The 15,610-nt window shown below is 44.9% G+C and overlaps 1 protein-coding gene across 2 annotated transcripts in view; it reads right to left on the reverse strand.

The window, feature by feature from the left end:
- LOC115139281 (uronyl 2-sulfotransferase-like) overlaps nucleotides 1–15,610 on the reverse strand; it is a 128,292-nt gene that overhangs the window by 33,010 nt on the left and 79,672 nt on the right. For both annotated transcript variants that reach the window (XR_010465543.1, XM_029676475.2), the window contains exon 2: nucleotides 6,641–6,684. Coding sequence is in view for 1 of the 2 variants with exons in the window: in XM_029676475.2 (XP_029532335.1) it covers nucleotides 6,641–6,684 (44 nt within the window). In the remaining variant the exon portion in view is untranslated. The remainder of the gene's footprint in view (nucleotides 1–6,640; nucleotides 6,685–15,610) is intronic.

The following is a 15,610-nucleotide window of genomic DNA, read 5'->3' on the forward strand; positions in this document are numbered from 1 at the left end:
GAGCCTTAGGTAATTAATATGGTAGAATCCGGAAACTATCATCTCGAAAACAAGACGTTTATTCTTTCTCTGTATCCGTATTTTATCTAACGGGAGGCATCCATCAGTCTAAATATTCTTGTTACATTGCACAACCTTCAATGTTATGTCATAATTACGTAAAATTCGGGAAAATTAGTTTTCAATGAGCTAGGCGGCCCAAACTGTTGCATATACACTGACTCTGCGTGCAATGAACGCAAGAGAAATGACACAATTTCACCTGATTAATATTGACTGCTAACCTGCATTTATTTTAGCTAAATATGCAGGTTTAAAAATATATACTTCTGTATATTGATTTTAAGAAAGGCATTGGTGTTTATGGTTAGGTACACGTTGGAGCAACGACAGTCCTTTTTCGCGAATGCGCACTGCATCGATTATATGCAACGCAGGACACGCTAGATAAACTAGTAATATCATCAACCATGTGTAGTTATTGTGATTATGATTGATTGAGTTTAATGCTAGCTAGCAACTTACCATGTCTTCTTACTGCATTCGCGTGACAGGCAGGCTCCTCGTGAGGCAGGTGGTTAGAGGTGGTTGGACTAGTTAACCGTAAGGTTGCAAGATTGAATCCCTGAGCTGACAAGGTAAAAATCTGTCATTCTGCCCCTGAACAAGGCAGTTAACCCACCGTTCCTAGGCCGTCACTGAAAGTAAGAATGTGTTCTTAACTGACTTGCCTGGTTAAATAAAGATTAAATAAAGGTGCAAAAAAAAAAATCGGCAAAATCGGCGCCCAAAATTACCGATTTCCGATCATTATGAAAACTGGAAATCGGCCATAATTAATCAGCCAACCTCTAGTTGACATGAGGGCCTATATCATAGTTGACTGTAACAGAGCTTACATTAGAGGCCTGGGCCCCACCATTATCAAAGACTGAACCAGCAGATATGAAGTGCTTGTTAAAACCCCTACAATATGGGCTTTATCCTTCACTTCATTAGAATCCATCAATAAATGGTCAGGAAGACCAGAGGAGACATTATAATCCATCATTAAATGGTCAGGAAGACCAGAGGAGACATTAGAATCCATCATTAAATGGTCAGGAAGGCCAGAGGAGACATTAGAATCCATCATTAAATGGTCAGGAAGGCCAGAGGAGACATTAGAATCCATCATTAAATGCTCAGGAAGGCCAGAGGATACATTATAATCCATCATTAAATGTTCAGGAAGGCCAGAGGAGACATTATAATCCATCATTAAATGCTCAGGAATGCCAGAGGAGACATTAGAATCCATCATTAAATGTGCAGGAAGGCCAGAGGAGACATTAGAATCCATCATTAAATGGTCAGGAAGACCAGAGGAGACATTAGAATCCATCATTAAATGGTCAGGAAGGCCAGAGGAGACATTAGAATCCATCATTAAATGGTCAGGAAGACCAGAGGGGACATTAGAATCCATCATTAAATGGTCAGGAAGACCAGAGGAGACATTAGAATCCATCATTAAATGGTCAGGAAGACCAGAGGAGACATTATAATCCATCATTAAATGGCCAGGAAGGCCAGAGGAGACATTATAATCCATCATTAAATGGTCAGGAAGGCCAGAGGAGACATTAGAATCCATCATTAAATGGTCAGGAAGACCAGAGGAGACATTAGAATCCATCATTAAATGGCCAGGAAGGCCAGAGGAGACATTATAATCCATCATTAAATGGTCAGGAAGGCCAGAGGAGACATTAGAATCCATCATTAATTAAATGATCAGGAAGGCCAGAGGAGACATTAGAATCCATCATTAAATGGTCAGGAAGACCAGAGGAGACATTAGAATCCATCAATAAATGGTCAGGAAGACCAGAGGAGACATTAGAATCCATCAATAAATGGTCAGGAAGACCAGAGGAGACATTAGAATCCATCATTAAATGGTCAGGAAGACCAGAGGAGACATTAGAATCCATCATTAAATGGTCAGGAAGACCAGAGGAGACATTAGAATCCATCATTAAATGGTCAGGAAGACCAGAGGAGACATTAGAATCCATCATTAAATGGTCAGGAAGGCCAGAGGAGACATTAGAATCCATCATTAAATGGTCAGGAAGGCCAGAGGAGACATTAGAATCCATCATTAAATGGTCAGGAAGGCCAGAGGAGACATTAGAATCCATCATTAAATGGTCAGGAAGGCCAGAGGAGACATTAGAATCCATCATTAAATGGTCAGGAAGGCCAGAGGAGACATTAGAATCCATCATTAAATGGTCAGGAAGGCCAGAGGAGACATTAGAACCCGACACTGATTTGATTAGCTTCCAGAACTTGGTAGGGTTGTTTAGGTTCTCTGTGACTGCATTTAAATAGTCATCTGATTTGGACTTCAATCAATCCTGTACATTTGTTTCTTTACTGGGCACTCTGAAGGAGGCCCAGTCAACAGGAGCATTTCTATGTCTAGCTTGAGCCCAAGAGATATTTATTTCTCTTTCTAATTAATTCGGCCAAGTTATCTGACAACCATGGATTGTCCTTTCCACTGATTCTACATTTCTTCACAGGGTCATGCTTATCACAAATCGACACAAATGTCACATAAAAATAGTCCCAGGCAGTGTCAACATGGAGAATCAGACTTACTCTGTCAATATTATGGTACAGATCAAGTAAGAACGCTTGCTCAACAAATTGTCTAAAATGTCATTTAAAAATCTAACAGGGTTTGGCTTTGGTCATTTTTGTATTTCGAACACAAGCAATTGCACAGTGATCACTGGCATCATTACAGAATATCCCAGTCGATGTGTATTTGTGAGGGTTATTCATTAGAATAATGTCCAATAGCGTTGATTTGTTAGGTACTCTGGGATTCGGTCATGTAGGAGCATTAATTCATTGAGCGAGATTCAGAGAGTCACACAGTTCTTTAAAAGAGTCCGAGACAGATGTAATCATGTCCCAGTTCAAATATCCTACAGTAATGAATTCAGAGTCATTTAGCTTGTGCAGGCCATCAGAAAGATAGTTAAGTGCGTCTCCTGAAGACGAAGGCGTCTGTAGCAGCCGACTACAGTGATGTGGGAGTCCTTATACATGTTCACTTTAACCGCAAGCAATTCAAAATGTTTGGCTTTGGTATCGAGAGAATTTCAGAGGTGTTAAATTCGGATTTCACATAAATTGCAACCCCTCCTTTACTCATCTGATCCATTGTAAAACAATGTGTAGCCATCAATAGCACAGTGTTTGTGTTCTGTGGTAAACAAGCTGTTCCTGGCTGCCTTTGGCAGACTATTGGCCATTTGAAGACCAGTGAGCCTGTCCAGATGACCAAAAGCCTCTCTGTTGAACCCTAGCAGTACAAAAACAAGATTGGTATGAGCCAGGCACCAGGTCACTCATCAACAGTCTTTCCTGTCAATGTGAACATATAGCTCATCTTGGTGAAGGGGTCAGGAAAAATCCTGGCCCAACTCAGAGCTACTTTTAACCACAGTTCAGACCATTCCACCACAGTTCAGACCATTCCACCACAGTTCAGACCATTCCACCACAGTTCAGACCATTCCACCACAGTTCAGACCAGCCCCTGTTCAGACAGATAATACTCTGGCTTGTACTTTACCTCAAAGTTAGCCTGGGTTAATAGCATGCACTTCAACAGGCCTCTCCAAGTCAACTTAATAACATATAAACATCGGCCAGATGTTACCAGGCTTAATTAGGACAGCCAGACCTTCAGATCAGCTCCAAAGAGACACGTAGCCAGACTCCTCACACAGACACGTGAACAAACACATGCGGACACACGTCAGATAAACTCTGAACACGTAGCCAAAGCTAGCTTGCCTAGCTACATTTACGAAGGCCACAGAAATATGCGTCTCACCCACAGAGAGAAGGGGGAATGTGAGACAGGAAAAAGAGACTGAAAGAGGTGGATCTAAGAGAGAAGAGATAATGATGTATACTAAACAAAAATATAAACGCAACATGTAAATAAAAGATCCCAGAAATGTTCCATATGCACAAAAAGCTTACCTCCCTGTTAGTGAGCATTTCTCCTTTGCCAAGATAATCCATCCACCTGACAGGTGTGGCATGTCAAGAAGCTGATTAAACAGCATGCTCATTACACAGGTGCACCTTGTGCTGGGGAAAATAAAATGTGCAGTTTTGTCACACAACACAATGTCACATATGTTTGCAATTGGCATGCTGACTGCAGGAATGTCCACCAGAGCTATTGTCAGAGAATTGAATGTTCATTTCTCTACCATAAGCTGCTTCCAACGTTGTTTTGAGAATTTGGAAGTACATCCAACCGGCCTCACAACCGCAGACACCGTGTAACTAGGCCAGCCCAGGACCTCCACGGCCGGCTTCTTCACCTGCGGGGTCGTCTGATGAAACTGAGGAGTATCTCTGTCTGTAATAATTCTGATTGGCTGAGCCCTGCTCCCCAATGAGTGGGCCGAGCTCCAACGTGGGACCCAGGCCCACCCATGGCTGCGCCCCTGCCCAGTCTTGTGAAATCCACAGAGTAGGGCCTAACGTATTTATTTGAATTGACTGATTCCCTTATATGATCTGTAACTCTGTAAAATCTTTGAAATTGTTGCACGTCGTGTTTATATTTTTGTTCAGTATAGATAAAAGGGTGATAGGTAGAAGGGTAGAAATAGGGGATCAAAGAGAGTGTGGATGAGGGTTGGTAGAAAGGGAGAGATAGAGAGGGCCAGAGGGGTAGAAGTGAGATAGTGGCAGACAGATGCAGCTGGCCAGACACAAGGCCCAGTGTGTGTGTGTGCGGGCATGTGTGTGTGTTAGTGTGTGTGTGTGTGTGTCAGTATTTGGTATTTAGAGTATGTTCACACACAGCTTCTCCAGACATAGACCTCACCCTTATCCTGCATGGACTGGACTGTCACACTCACGTACACAGGGCAGCACATCAGAGAGAGATGGAGAAAAGAAATGGGAGTGTGAAAGAAAAAAGGAAACAAGAAGTGGGATCAGAGGAAGTGTGATAGGGTGGAAAGAGAGGGATCAGAGGAAGTGGGATAGGGTGGAAAGAGAGGGATCAGAGGAAGTGGGATAGGGTGGAAAGAGAGGGATCAGAGGAAGTGGGATAGGGTGGAAAGAGATGGATCAGAGGAAGTGGGATAGGGTGGAAAGAGAGGGATCAGAGGAAGTGGGATAGGGGTGGAAAGAGAGGGATCAGAGGAAGTGGGATAGGGTGGAAAGAGAGGGATCAGAGGAAGTGGGATAGGGTGGAAAGAGATGGATCAGAGGAAGTGGGATAGGGTGGAAAGAGAGGGATCAGAGGAAGTGGGATAGGGTGGAAAGAGAGGGATCAGAGGAAGTGGGATAGGGTGGAAAGAGAGGGATCAGAGGAAGTGGGATAGGGTGGAAAGAGAGGGATCAGAGGAAGTGGGATAGGGTGGAAAGAGATGGATCAGAGGAAGTGGGATAGGGTGGAAAGAGAGGGATCAGAGGAAGTGGGATAGGGTGGAAAGAGAGGGATCAGAGGAAGTGGGATAGGGTGGAAAGAGAGGGATCAGAGGAAGTGGGATAGGGTGGAAAGAGAGGGATCAGAGGAAGTGGGATAGGGTGGAAAGAGAGGGATCAGAGGAAGTGGGATAGGGTGGAAAGAGAGGATCAGAGGAAGTGGGATAGGGTGGAAAGAGAGGGATCAGAGGAAGTGGGATAGGGTGGAAAGAGAGGGATCAGAGGAAGTGGGATAGGGTGGAAAGAGAGGGATCAGAGGAAGTGGGATAGGGTGGAAAGAGAGGGATCAGAGGAAGTGGGATAGGGTGGAAAGAGATGGATCAGAGGAAGTGGGATAGGGTGGAAAGAGAGGGATCAGAGGAAGTGGGATAGGGTGGAAAGAGAGGGATCAGAGGAAGTGGGATAGGGTGGAAAGAGAGGGATCAGAGGAAGTGGGATAGGGTGGAAAGAGAGGGATCAGAGGAAGTGGGATAGGGTGGAAAGAGAGGGATCAGAGGAAGTGGGATAGGGTGGAAAGAGAGGGATCAGAGGAAGTGGGATAGGGTGGAAAGAGAGGGATCAGAGGAAGTGGGATAGGGTGGAAAGAGAGGGATCAGAGGAAGTGGGATAGGGTGGAAAGAGAGGGATCAGAGGAAGTGGGATAGGGTGGAAAGAGAGGGATCAGAGGAAGTGGGATAGGGTGGAAAGAGATGGATCAGAGGAAGTGGGATAGGGTGGAAAGAGAGGGATCAGAGGAAGTGGGATAGGGTGGAAAGAGAGGGATCAGAGGAAGTGGGATAGGGTGGAAAGAGAGGGATCAGAGGAAGTGGGATAGGGTGGAAAGAGAGGGATCAGAGGAAGTGGGATAGGGTGGAAAGAGAGGGATCAGAGGAAGTGGGATAGGGTGGAAAGAGAGGGATCAGAGGAAGTGGGATAGGGTGGAAAGAGAGGGATCAGAGGAAGTGGGATAGGGTGGAAAGAGAGGGATCAGAGGAAGTGGGATAGGGTGGAAAGAGAGGGATCAGAGGAAGTGGGATAGGGTGGAAAGAGAGGGATCAGAGGAAGTGTGAGGCAGGGAAAGATGAAGTGATAGAGTAATGAAAAAGAAAAAGAAGGAGTGCTGTTGTGATGGTCTTACGCGGGGAGCTGGGGGTCCGTGGTCATCGAGATATGTGGATTCTCCTGTGAAGAAACAGAGGTATAGATATTTATTCAGGGCTACAGTCCAATAGTGTTCAATCGTATTATGGCAAATCCACTGGCGGCAAAATCCATTTGACTGAGTTAAGATTCCACAGGCTAGTGACCTCAATGATTCCCAATAAATATCTGAATAAATATCAAACAGACAGGAAGGAAATCTACATCCAGCCACAACAATCGTCAATAACCACCAATAGCCCGGCCTGGCCAGTCACTATCTCTCTAAGAAAAACAGAGCGACCTTCACATCTACATAAAGTGTGGGAATGTCATCATGAGTGAGCTACGGCCCATTTATACAGTATCTGCCAGTTATGGAGTCGTTTCATCTCTGGACAAAGGGTCCCTTTTAAGGCCGCCTCACACTGAGGATCTATGCTCTCCTTTCAGCCCACTCTCCAACTCCAGGACCAGGCTCCAGACAGCGGCCTTTTCTTCTCCACTCTGCATTCGGAGCGGAGCGCGTCCAGAGACACTGAGACGCTATACTTCCCATCACCTCTACAACATTCAGAGGCAAGGAGAGAGCGAGAGAGAGCGAGTGAGAGAGGGGGAGAGAGTGAGAGAGATTGAGAGAGGGGGACAGAGAGAGAGAGATTGAGAGAGGGGGAGAGAGAGAGTGAGAGAGATTGTGAGAGAGAGAGAGAGAGAGAGAGAGAGAGAGAGAGAGAGAGATTGAGAGAGGGGGAGAGAGAGAGTGAGAGAGATTTAGAGAGAGTGAGAGAGAGAGAGAGAGAGAGAGATTGAGAGAGGGGGAGAGAGAGAGTGAGAGAGATTGAGAGAGAGAGTGAGAGATTGAGAGAGGGAGAGAGAGAGAGAGATTGAGAGAGTGAGAGAGATTGAGAGAGGGGGACAGAGAGAGAGTGAGAGAGACTGAGAGAGGGGGACAGAGAGAGAGTGAGAGAGACTGAGAGAGGGGGACAGAGAGAGTGAGAGAGAGTGAGAGAGATTGAGAGAGGGTGAGGGGGAAGTTGGGTTGTTCTTAAATGTGAAGAGAAGGGAGGACCTCTACTCACTGCAAAAAGTATCAAAGCCAACAGTGCAATATTCTAGAACACTGCTGTGTGTACGCGTATACGTTTTGGACTATGATAGACACTTTCAACAATTCCACTCACACCTGCACGCTGCTCTTGCTACTATCACTGTTTTATTGAAGCTTACCTGTCAGCCTCTTAGCCTTCATCAGAGCTTTTTGCTCCACTAAACTAAATAAACCATCTTTGGTATAATAATAATTGGTTTAATCTCAACAGCGCTTTTCATAACGATCTCAAGCGCATCAAAAGCAAACAAACAAGAAATACATGGTCATGAGTAGCTTACCTATAGTTGTCTAGGTCAGCCAATAGAGGCCAAGGCTTTGAGTGCATGCATCCTCCAAAAAGAATAAGGGACAGTTCATGGCTTGATCAGAGAAAGGTGGTCAGGGAGATGATTGATGAAGATGGAGTCTGGTGACCATCTTGTAAAAGACTAGCTACTCTGGGAACCAGGCTGAGTCGAGTAGCCACTGGACTTCTCCTGCACAATGTATGGCACACCCTTGGGCGATGTCTTTGCAGCTTTGGGCGCCAGAAAGCTCACTACATACAGTTCAGAGTAGTAACCAGTCGTCCTCATTACGAGCTCTCTGCCTCAGCACTGCATTCCTCTCAAGCTTCAGTTGAGACTATTCAATTGATACATGCTTAGGTCTACAGTTAACTCCAGTTTACTCCAATTACGTCTTTCCAAATGCTAGCTACTTAGCTAACTTCAGCCCAAAACAACAACACTTTGCTGTAGTGAAAGGTCACTGGGTAAGGCTACAGATGATCCATTCCGGTTCACAGTGGTGTAAAGTACTTACGTCAAAATACTTCAAAGTATTACTTAAGTCGTTTTTTGGGGTATCTGTAATTTACTATTTGTATTTTTGACAACTTTTACTTCACTTCATTCCTAAAGAAAATAATGTACTTTTTACTCCATACATTTTCCCTGACACCCAAAAGTACTCGTTACATTTTAAATGCTTATCAGGACAGGAAACTGGTCCAATTCACACACTTATCAAGAGAACATCCCTGGTCATCCCCACTGCCTCTGATCTGGAGAACTAAACACAAATGCTTCATTTGTAAATAACGTCTGAGTGTTGGCATGTGCCCCTGGCTATAAGTCAATTTAAAAAACATCTGGTTTGCTTAATTAATATATGGAATTTTGTATTATTCATACTTTACTTTTGATACTTAAGTATATTTTAGCAATTCAATTGACTTTTGATACTTAAGTATATTTTAAATCAAATACTTGTAGACTTTTACTCAAGTAGTATTTTACTGGGTGACTTTCACTTTTACTTGCGTCATTTCCTATTAAGGTATCTTTACTTTTACTCAAGTATGACAATTGGGTACTTATTCCACCACTGCCGGATCATTTGCGAAGCCGTAACTGACGACAGGGAAGTCTGAAAAAAATCATGCTCTGACTGGAAAAAATCATGCTCTGACTGGAAAAAATCATGCTCTGACTGGAAAAAATCTAATTGAACAGTCATCCAATGCTTTATTGCCCTCTGCTATGTTTGGACTGCCGTGGTCCATTGCTGTGATCTTGTGTACTATAAAATGTATGGCTCTCCTACTCTCACCACTTTGTCCAATCCTATTCAAGGCTAGAACTACTTTGTCCAATCCTATTCAAGGCTAGAACTACTTTGTCCAATCCTATTCAAGGCTAGAACTACTTTGTCCAATCCTATTCAAGGCTAGAACTACTTTGTCCAATCCTATTCAAGGCTAGAACTACTTTGTCCAATCCTATTCAAGGCTAGAACTACTTTGTCCAATCCTATTCAAGGCTAGAACTACTTTGTCCAATCCTATTCAAGGCTAGAACTACTTTGTCCAATCCTATTCAAGGCTAGAACTACTTTGTCCAATCCTATTCAAGGCTAGAACTACTTTGTCCAATCCTATTCAAGGCTAGAACTACTTTGTCCAATCCTATTCAAGGCTAGAACTACTTTGTCCAATCCTATTCAAGGCTAGAACTACTTTGTCCAATCCTATTCAAGGCTAGAACTACTTTGTCCAATCCTATTCAAGGCTAGAACTACTTTGTCCAATCCTATTCAAGGCTAGAACTACTTTGTCCAATGCTATTCAAGGCTAGAACTACTTTGTCCAATCCTATTCAAGGCTAGAACTACTTTGTCCAATCCTATTCAAGGCTAGAACCACTGTAACGGTTGTCGTCTGGAGAAAGAGAGGAGGACCAATGCGCCTCTGAGTCAATGTTATACAGTGTCAGCGTGACTTCCTATAACACTTCTGTGGCACATTAGTTTGTCAGCTGCAACAGTATATTAATATGGAGACAGCTGCACTGCACACACACCCTCAGGTATGTCTGCTGCACACACATGCACATACACATGCACTCACACATGCATAATGCATTCTTAATGAGGAATGCTGGGGGAGGCTTTGGTTGGCAGGTCGTGCAGAGGCATCTGAGGTCGTCCCAGGGTGGGGAAACGAGAGACAGACATTTCAGTTCCTCCCTGTCATTCATGTTTAGGGCCGACCCCCTGTGTGCGTTTATCATTTGCAACGGGGATTGGAACTAATTTCTTCCAGGGCACATACTCGTAAAAACAGACAGCTACCATCCACACACAACGACAGGAGCGGTGGAATCTACTGAGCTTCCATGGAGTTCTTCTCTAGACAAATCTAGTTTTCTAGTCACCTTGGTTACATTCACAAGACTATGGTTGGATTCTATGGTTTCATGCTATGGTTTGGAATAGAAACGTCTATGGTATACATTCTCTCACACTTGAGTAGGGTTGCACATTTTATTCAGAGGTGGAAACTTTCTGTGGGAATTAACGGAAATATATGCAAATTAATATTAATACAATTTAAATGTAGATGTTTATTGCATTGGATATATTTACCATACCACATGGAGACAGAAACATAAACATTTTACCTTATCATAAGTCGACATAAGTGCAAATGATTAAATCCTTCCAATAGAAATTAAACAAACAATTTAGTTATGAATTAAACTTTAATGAAATGAGTGGACTCATGATAGTCTAGAAAAAATTATAGTCTAGAAACTAAAGCTTTGGTTGTCTTCCTCTCAAACTTCCATGTCTTCTCCCTGGACCTCCTCAATGTCCACCTCTTGAACATCAGACTCTGGGGCCTCATCTTCACTGTCACTTTCCAACCTTGTTGATGATTGTCAGGCTCAAAAAGCCTCAAATTCACCCAGATGGCCACCTATTTTTCAACCCTTGTACTGGTCAGCCTGTTGCGTGCTTTGATGTGTGTGTTCCCTAACAAGGACCAGTTGCGTTCTGAGGCGGCTGATGTTGGTGGGATTTGGAAGATGATGGAGGCAACAGGGGAAAGAGCCTCAGATCCATAAATTCCCTTCCACCAGATGGCTGATGGTATATGTTGACAAGACTGCCATAATGCATCTCCATCCCAAAGCCCTTGCTTGGAAGTGTACCTCGCCAGACTTCAAGAACCTTGCTATCATCCAGGCCAAGGTGGTGAGACACGGTAGTGATGACACCATAGGCCTTGTTGATCTCTGCACCAGACAGGATGTTCTTGCCAGCATACTTGGGGTCCAACATGTACGCTGCGGCGTGTATGGGCTTCAGGCAGAAGTCTTCACGCTTTTTGATGTATTTCAGAACTGCAGTTTCCTCTGCTTGGAGCAACAGTGAAGTGGGCAGGGCAGTATGAATGTATTCTCTTACATCTGCAAGCAGAGTGTGAACATCAGACAGGATTTCATTGTCTCCCTTAATCCCTGCAATGGCTACTGCTATAGGTTTCAGGAGTTTCAGGCTGCTTACCACTCTCTCTCAAAATACATCATCCAGGAGGATCCTCTCAATGGGGCTCTCCATATCGGCAGACTGTGATATGGCCATTTTTTGGAGAGACTCTTTCCCCTCCAGGAGACAAACATGATGACAACACCACCCCAATGGGTGTTGCTGGGCAGCTTCAATGTGGTGCTCTTATTCTTCTCACTTTGCTCGGTGAGGTAGATTGGTGCTATAACTTGATGACCCTTCACATACCAAACCATTTCCTTGACTCTCTTGTAGAGTGTATCCATTGTTTTCAGTGCCATGATGTCCTTGAGGAGCAGATTCAATGTGATGTGAGGGTAGGACTCCTCCACTTTAGACCAAGCAGCCTTCATGTTCGCAGCATTGTGTGTCACCAGTGCCAATACCTTCTGTGGTCCAAGGTCATTGATGAATGCCTTCAGCTCATCTGCAGTGTAGAGACCGGTGTGTCTGTTGCCCTTGTGTCTGTGCTCTTGTAGAATACTGGTTGAGGGGTGGAGATGATGTTAGTTATTCCTTGCCCACAAACTTTCGACCACCCATCAGAGATGATTGTCTGCTTTCTCTATGATTTGTTGAACTCTGCATCCAGCAAATGAGTGGATAAAGCACGTCTGGTTGTAGGGGTGTATGCTGGGCAAAGAACAGTCAGAAATCTGTTCCAATACTCATTGCCTGTGAGCATCAGGGTTGAACCAGTTGCATACACAGCTCAAGCAAGACCTTCATCATGTGATGGTGTGTGGTCCTCCCACTGCGACTCGGGAAACCATGCAGTTTATTAGGCTACAGATGAAATAAATGATGATGAATTTCATGGGGTGGTGAAAGTGCACGGTATGAGCTTGATTCTCCGTTCCAATAAATATTGAGGGTCTTATTCTGGTGACAGGTTGACTGATGCTTGACTGCCGTTTGACAAATAATATTCTCACTCTTCTCCATAAGAATCTCATCGTGTTTACTAGCCTACCCACACATTATCTGTGAGCTGTTGGCTAGAGAGCAGGTGTCAAGACCAGAGTAGGCACATTTGCTATTTAACGCAACCGTTTGTAGAAAAACTAGGTAATGTTGAAAATGTGATAGAAACATGTTGAACATTAGATTTTGTTTTCGTACATGAAAACTTAAGAGAAAATGTCAATTTTGAGTTCACTATGTCATCACACACTGTTTATTATCCGCAACAAGTCAGTTTGGTGTAAAAACACCACTGGTGGGAAAATGTGCATATTTTCTTTATGCAGATTTGAGTGTATTTGCATTAAAATCTGTTGCCAATTGGATGGAAGCCTAGCTACTAAGTAGAATTTATTTTAATTGCACTGAATTAAATTCTACTTCCTGTGTCTCAAACTCAAATGCTACATCCTGTGGGGGTGTGGCCAATTCAATTCAAATTTCAACTCACAAATTGTATGAGAGTCAATTCCCAAATTCTGAATTAAGCCGAAACCTGATACATATGGTACATGGACAACAGTGTAGCTTCCGGGTTGGAGCGAGCGGTCGCATCTGCACTCGCATCTGCACTCGGTCCGCAGGTAGTATTACATTTCATTACATTTCATTATAGTACAACGGTTTGATTTGTCTAATCTTAGCAATTCCTTCTTAGCTAGCTACACAGCCGTCTTTGTATCATAGATAATTGCGTAATTATCGTATTTCGTCATCCTAACGCAGTCTACACTGCCCTGCAGCTAGCCAGCTAGCTAACGTCCACCGTTAGCTAGTCCACCGTCTACCGATTAGCAGCACAACTATTACACTCAACTGAACGACTTGATTAGTGTAGTGTTAGCTAGCTACATAGTTGTCTTTGCTGTCTTCGTACCCAAGATAATTGTGTAGTTTAGAGTGTGTAGTTTTATGTCGTCCTTAACATAGGAGACTCTGCTAGCTAGCCAACAGCTAGCCAACGTCTACCGAACAGAACTTCTGCACTCAACAATCCGGTCGCATTTCGCTTCGCTCCACAGGTAGTATCACATTTTTCATTTCATTTCATTACAGTACAACGGCTTGATTTGTTTGATCGTAGCTAGCTACATAGCTAGCTACATAGCCGTCTTTGTATCAAAGATAATTGTGTAGTCTAGAGCGATTTCATAGGTTAACTAGCCAGCTATTGTCGTTCTTTCAACGCAACGTAACGTAATCATCACTGCTAGCTAGCCAGCTAGCCCCGAATAGCAGCACAGTAGAAACTATTACACTCAACGGAACGACTTGATTAGTGTAGTGTCAACAACGCAGCCAATGCCAACTAGCCTACTTAGTCAACAACGCAGCCTCTGCCAGCTAGCCTACTTCAGCAGTACTGTATCATTTTAATCATTTTAGTCAATAAGATTCTTGCTACGTAAGCTTAACTCTCTGAACACTCGTGACGTGTAGTCCACTTGTCATTCCAATCTCCTTTGCATTAGCGTAGCCTCTTGTGTAGCCTGTCAACTATGTGTCTGTCTATCCCTGTTCTCTCCTCTCTGCACAGACCATACAAACGCTCCACACCGCGTGGCCGCGGCCACCCTAATCTGGTGGTCCCAGCGCGCACGACCCACGTGGAGTTCCAGGTCTCCGGTAGCCTCTGGAACTGCCGATCTGCGGCCAACAAGGCAGAGTTCATCTCCGCCTATGTCTCCCTCCAGTCCCTCGACTTCTTGGCACTGACGGAAACATGGATCACCACAGACAACACTGCTACTCCTACTGCTCTCTCTTCGTCTGCCCACGTGTTCTCGCACACCCGAGAGCTTCTGGTCAGCGGGGTGGTGGCACCGGGATCCTCATCTCTCCCAAGTGGTCATTCTCTCTTTCTCCCCTTACCCATCTGTCTATCGCCTCCTTTGAATTCCATGCTGTCACAGTTACCAGCCCTTTCAAGCTTAACATCCTTATCATTTATCGCCCTCCAGGTTCCCTCGGAGAGTTCATCAATGAGCTTGATGCCTTGATAAGCTCCTTTCCTGAGGACGGCTCACCTCTCACAGTTCTGGGCGACTTTAACCTCCCCACGCCTACCTTTGACTCATTCCTCTCTGCCTCCTTCTTTCCACTCCTCTCCTCTTTTGACCTCACCCTCTCACCTTCCCCCTACTCACAAGGCAGGAAATACGCTCGACCTCATCTTTACTAGATGCTGTTCTTCCACTAACCTCGTTGCAACTCCTCCAAGTCTCCGACCACTACCTTGTATCCTTTTCCCTCTCGCTCTCATCCAACACTTCCCACACTGCCCCTACTCGGATGGTATCGCGCCGTCCCAACCTTCGCTCTCTCTCCCCCGCTACTCTCTCCTCTTCCATCCTATCATCTCTTCCCTCTGCTCAAACCTTCTCCAACCTATCTCCTGATTCTGCCTCCTCAACCCTCCTCTCCTCCCTTTCTGCATCCTTTGACTCTCTATGTCCCCTATCCTCCAGGCCGGCTCGGTCCTCCCCTCCCGCTCCGTGGCTCGACGACTCATTGCGAGCTCACAGAACAGGGCTCCGGGCAGCCGAGCGGAAATGGAGGAAAACTCGCCTCCCTGCGGACCTGACATCCTTTCACTCCCTCCTCTCTACATTTTCCTCTTCTCTCTCTGCTGCTAAAGCCACTTTCTACCACACTAAATTCCAAGCATCTGCCTCTAACCCTAGGAAGCTCTTTGCAACCTTCTCCTCCCTCCTGAATCCTCCTCCCCCTCCCCCCTCCTCCCTCTCTGCAGATGACTTCGTCAACCATTTTGAAAAGAAGGTCGACGACATCCGATCCTCGTTTGCTAAGTCAAACGACACCGCTGGTTCTGCTCACACTGCCCTACCCTGTGCTCTGACCTCTTTCTCCCCTCTCTCTCCAGATGAAATCTCGCGTCTTGTGACGGCCGGCCGCCCTACAACCTGCCCGCTTGACCCTATCCCCTCCTCTCTTCTCCAGACCATTTCCGGAGACCTCCTCCCTTACCTCACCTCGCTCATCAACTCATCCCTGACCGCTGGCTACGTCCCTTCCGTCTTCAAGAGAGCGAGAGTTGCA

This window comes from Oncorhynchus nerka, linkage group LG13 (genome assembly GCF_034236695.1).
Source record: "Oncorhynchus nerka isolate Pitt River linkage group LG13, Oner_Uvic_2.0, whole genome shotgun sequence".
NCBI lineage: Eukaryota > Metazoa > Chordata > Actinopteri > Salmoniformes > Salmonidae > Oncorhynchus > Oncorhynchus nerka.